General features: G+C 36.6%; 1 protein-coding gene across 2 annotated transcripts; it reads right to left on the bottom strand.

The window, feature by feature from the left end:
* Window positions 1–312: 312 nt before the first annotated feature.
* Window positions 313–1,839, bottom strand: LOC149228475 (eukaryotic translation initiation factor 1A). Of its 2 annotated transcripts, none has more exons than XM_089378224.1 (2): window positions 1,682–1,839; window positions 313–1,079 (listed from the first exon to the last, which is right to left on the bottom strand). In XM_089378224.1, exon 2 carries the CDS (start codon window positions 1,046–1,048, stop codon window positions 611–613), a length of 438 nt encoding a protein of 145 aa, XP_089234350.1. In that variant the 5' UTR covers window positions 1,049–1,079; window positions 1,682–1,839; the 3' UTR covers window positions 313–610. The 2 variants fall into 2 exon arrangements, with proteins under 2 accessions (XP_089234350.1, XP_089234351.1); XM_089378225.1 differs by having other exon boundaries at window positions 313–1,122; window positions 1,682–1,831.
* Between the last annotated feature and the right edge of the window lie 2,501 nt (window positions 1,840–4,340).

Here is a 4,340-nt window from a genome sequence, read left to right as displayed (position 1 = left end):
CGATGACTTGTAACATTTGTATCGCATTATTTATATGGTATTCATCTAAATTGGCTGTAGTCATGACTAGAATCTTTATCATCTGAGTTTCAAGAAGCATTCAAGCAAGACATAGCAGAAATCAACCATTTCCCACTTGCAAATCAAGTTATCATTAACTTCAAAATCACAAGCTACACTCCAATCTTCTATAAATATTAAAATCCAAAGAAGCCTACCTGAAGAAAGCTCATACCTCAAATACTGCACCAGGATTCAGTATTTTCTAATCAATCTAAAACTCAAAATATGACAATACACATAACACGGAACTAGGAAACTCATCCAACCTGTGCAACAATTGTATTGCATCAATTAATTTTGTTCATCTAAATTGGCTGTAGCCATCACTGGCATACTTGTCATCTCAGAGTTTTAAGATATATTCAAGTAAGATACAGTTGAAAACAACCATTACTCAATTGCAAATAAAGTTATCATTACCCTCAGAATTTAAAGCTACGCTCCAATCTTCTATAAAATCCAAAGAAACACACTAAAAGCTCAGACATATGAGAAACGTATGAGAACAATCTATGCTACATAACACTGATAATGAAGACAAACGAAATTAGATTTTGTCAATGTCTTCGTCTTCAAACTCAATGTAGTCATCTGCACCGCCTTCTTCATCTTCGTCAAGACCACCTGCTATACCCTCATTCAGACGGACATTCTCTGGGAGCTCACCATAGGCCTTAAGAAGCCTGGCTTCATCGGGCATGTACTTCAAGATGACATCGGCCTTATCATCCTGATAGTCCCTGAGGCCTACCAGGACAATGTCACCAGCAGCAATCCAGACCTTCTTGTGCATCTTGCCTCGAATATGGCAGAGACGCTTAGTTCCGTCAATGCAAAGAGCTTCGCAGCGGCCATTGCCAAGCATCCGGAGTACTTGTGCATACTCCTGCCCATCTTCCTTGAACACCAATTCTCTCTTCTCGTCATCCGCTTCATTCTTTCCCCTCTTCCTGTTCTTACCTCCCTTTCCCTTGTTCTTCGGCATCCTTCTTTATCGACTCACAACCCTACTTAGCCTTCAGAACAAACCAAGAGTGCGAACACAACCGAAAATCAAGCCTTGCCATTGAAATAATGGAAATATTAAAATCCTATGACTGACTCTGTAATAATGAAAACATTAAAACGCTATCATTGGTATTAAGATAACGAAAAACATGAACACCCTATCACTGTCCTGGTAATAATGAAAGCCTTACAATCCCTATCAAAGGCATTATAATAAGTAAACCTAAAACCCCATCACCGCCACAGCGGTAATGGAAAGCTTCGATTTTATTCCTCTCAACACAGCCTTAAAACCCTCAACGCCGGGAAATACAAGACATAAAAACTACCAAAATAATATCAGAAAATCCCAATCCATTACTTATATTTCTCTGCAACAACCAACCAAACCCTAATCCACGCACACCAATTTATACATCGTTGGTGAATCGTTGAAAGACTGAATAATAAAATTTTGGCAGATCCATAAATAATTCCACCCTATATCATCAAAATCCTAGTAACAGAAGCTGGAAAAAGCTAAAAATATTCAAAATCTTTTACCCATTAAATTTCTCCGAGGAATAACATGAACAGAGGATAATTATTTACATAAAGAAAACGAGAATACCTCAGAAATGGAGAAAAAGTTTTCCCGTCGAAGAAGAAAGACGGTGTCCCTTCGACTCGACTCCTCCGTGGTGGCCTCGTGCAGAAAATGTTTGTTCACAACTACGAATCTAATTGTTTTTTATATCACTTATCATGCGATACTGTGGATGGAATTCAAGAGAATATCCGCCGACGGATTTTTCCCTTTTTTTAATTTGTTTCAAAGCGAGCTTTCTTTTTAATTTTCAAAATATTATTCCACGTGAACAACTTTTTGTTTTCCAAACGATTGGACCATGACTGGTGTAAAAGGCCCCATTTTTGGTAAACTATTTTGGTATCAATGAAGTAAAAATAACATAAAGAAATTAGTTTAAATGTTTTTAATAAAATATATTTTTTCCAGTGGGTGTGAGTGGTTTAATTTCATTAAAATTTATTTTAAAAAATAGGGTGGGTGGGAGCATGAGGAGTTATTATGTGCGAGGTAAAATATAATCATATGTGGGGAATGAGATCAATTTGAAATAATTACACATAATCATATGCATTATTTTACGGATTAATGATAGTAAAAGAGCGTTAATTTTCCTCTCTAATTTTGATTAAAGATTCTAAACTTTTTATCTTTCTCTAATTTCCATTGAAGATTCTAAACTCCTTATCCCTCTCTAATTTTCATTGAAGATTCTAAACTCCTTATCTCTCTCTAATTTCCATTGAAGATTCTAAACTCCTTATCTCTCTCTAATTTCTATTGAAGATTCTAAACTATGTATCCATCATATAATAACTGGCTCTTGCCATGTGAAAACCCACTAAAAAGTATAATGAAAAGGATCAAAACTATCTTCTCTTTTTTTCTTTCCGTCAATGTATAACATGTGTTTAGGGAAAACAACCAAAAATCAAATGCAATGGCAAATGAAGAGGTTCATTTGAATTTGGTGAATTGAGGGTCAATGGGCAAGTCTCATGGTGCCCTCTCCCTTAACATTATCTTAATGGAATTAAAAAGTCAAGGGTCCCCTCAACATGAGGGACCATTTGTTGAATAAAAGAATAAACAACATCGCTTTGAATCAAATGAATCTCCATGCAAAGGTGACCAAGTTCTTTTAAATAGCCATCCTCCATACTAGCTCAAGAAGTGTATGACGAGAGGTACCAAGTAGACAATCATGGCAACAAGTGTGAAAGTAGTAGAGAGGTCCCATCATATCATTTTTCTCTCAGATGGTGATTCATTATTTGAGTTTAGATTGATGTGGAAGTGCGATGAGGTGTGATAGCTCAAAAACCACTCTCCAGAAAAATTATACTCATGAGAAATGTGTGGGATATGATGCACAACTACTTAGCATACGGATCTGGAAACCATGTTTTGAAAGAAAGGGAGAAAGAAAGTGAGTTTCATCCCTGGTCGATAGTTCTTCTCCAAGTCTAACACATTCAAAAATAGATTACATAGGGGGGTATAGACTCATGCATGTTGAAAATGCAACAAGAAAAACTCAATTTGACTTTGCCTTGGTCAAACTAGAGAAAAATCGAATTTCTATTTCAGCAGAAATCTTGGAGGTAGTTAACTGAGGTGACATGGCACTTGTCACTCAGTTAACTTAGTTAATTCAAGTTGGGGAAGCTTGAGTTCAGTTCAATATGTTTGATTGCTAATTTGTAGCAATCTATTTCAATTAATTTGAGTTATTGTCAGTTTAACTAGTTCTAACTGTCAGAAGAACTAGTGGAGGTCAAGTTGTGGAAGTGGAACTTCAACCACACTCAGTGATCAACTAGTTAACTGATCAATCAACCCAAAATAATTGTTGCATGCAGATAATTTGAGTTACCTAGTTGAGATGGAGATTCCAAGGCAGTGTACTATCAGTTGTAGCATATTCCCATGTGTACAGGTGGTGCATGCAGTCAGAGGAAGGACCTAAGGTAATTGCGCAATTCCTTGGTGTGAAATTCCTAAAAAATAGGGCCAATTTCCCAAGGGAACAGCACAAGGAAATAAGAGTTTGGAGGGCTTATAAATTGGCTAAGTGTTGGCTAGAGTCAGTCAGACAAGCAGAGGGATAAATTATATACTTCCAGGGTGTGCTCAAGCTTGAGTAAGCATATGTATTTCATCTTTATTCTTTGATTAATGCAATATAGATAGTAAGGGGTTTTGAGCAATTGCTTTCCCCTAGATAAATCTATGTGCATGTGTGACGTTTCCTTTTGCATGTCTATGATTCTTATTCTATATGGTGAAATAACTTTCACATATTAGTAGAGTAGCTTCAAGTATTATGATTTAGTAAATTTCATGAGCAGTTTTGAATCTACACATTAATTTCTACATGGTATCGGAGCCAGAATCACTATAGAGTGGAGATTTTGAAGTTGTCATTGCAGGGGATTCGAAGTTGAAGATCAGTGTTGCAAGTTTTCTTCAGGACTGAGAAGATGGCTTTTAATGGACTAAGGCTCAAGTATGCTCTTGAGGGAAGCTCGAATTATGTTGCATGGAAGGATTACATGGAGGCAGTACTAGAGGATAATGGGTTGAAGGAATTCATTAATAATGATATTCCGAAGCCAGCAGCATCTGATGCTAAGGATATAGCAGAATAGAAGAAGTGTGTAGCCAAGGTGAGGAGAATCATATTGGAGGGAGTATGAGA

Source organism: Pinus tabuliformis, chromosome J (assembly GCF_031772625.1).
Source record: "Pinus tabuliformis cultivar Carrire ecotype Pingquan chromosome J, CPIR1, whole genome shotgun sequence".
In the NCBI taxonomy this organism is placed as follows: Eukaryota; Viridiplantae; Streptophyta; class Pinopsida; order Pinales; family Pinaceae; genus Pinus; species Pinus tabuliformis.
The sequence above is the reverse complement of the archived record's forward strand: the minus strand, read 5'-3'. Positions and strand labels throughout refer to the sequence as shown.

Bases quoted from the DNA above. Each gene is read 5' to 3' on its own strand.
- LOC149228475 (XM_089378224.1), bottom strand. From the start codon at position 1,048: ATGCCGAAGAACAAGGGAAAGGGAGGTAAGAACAGGAAGAGGGGAAAG.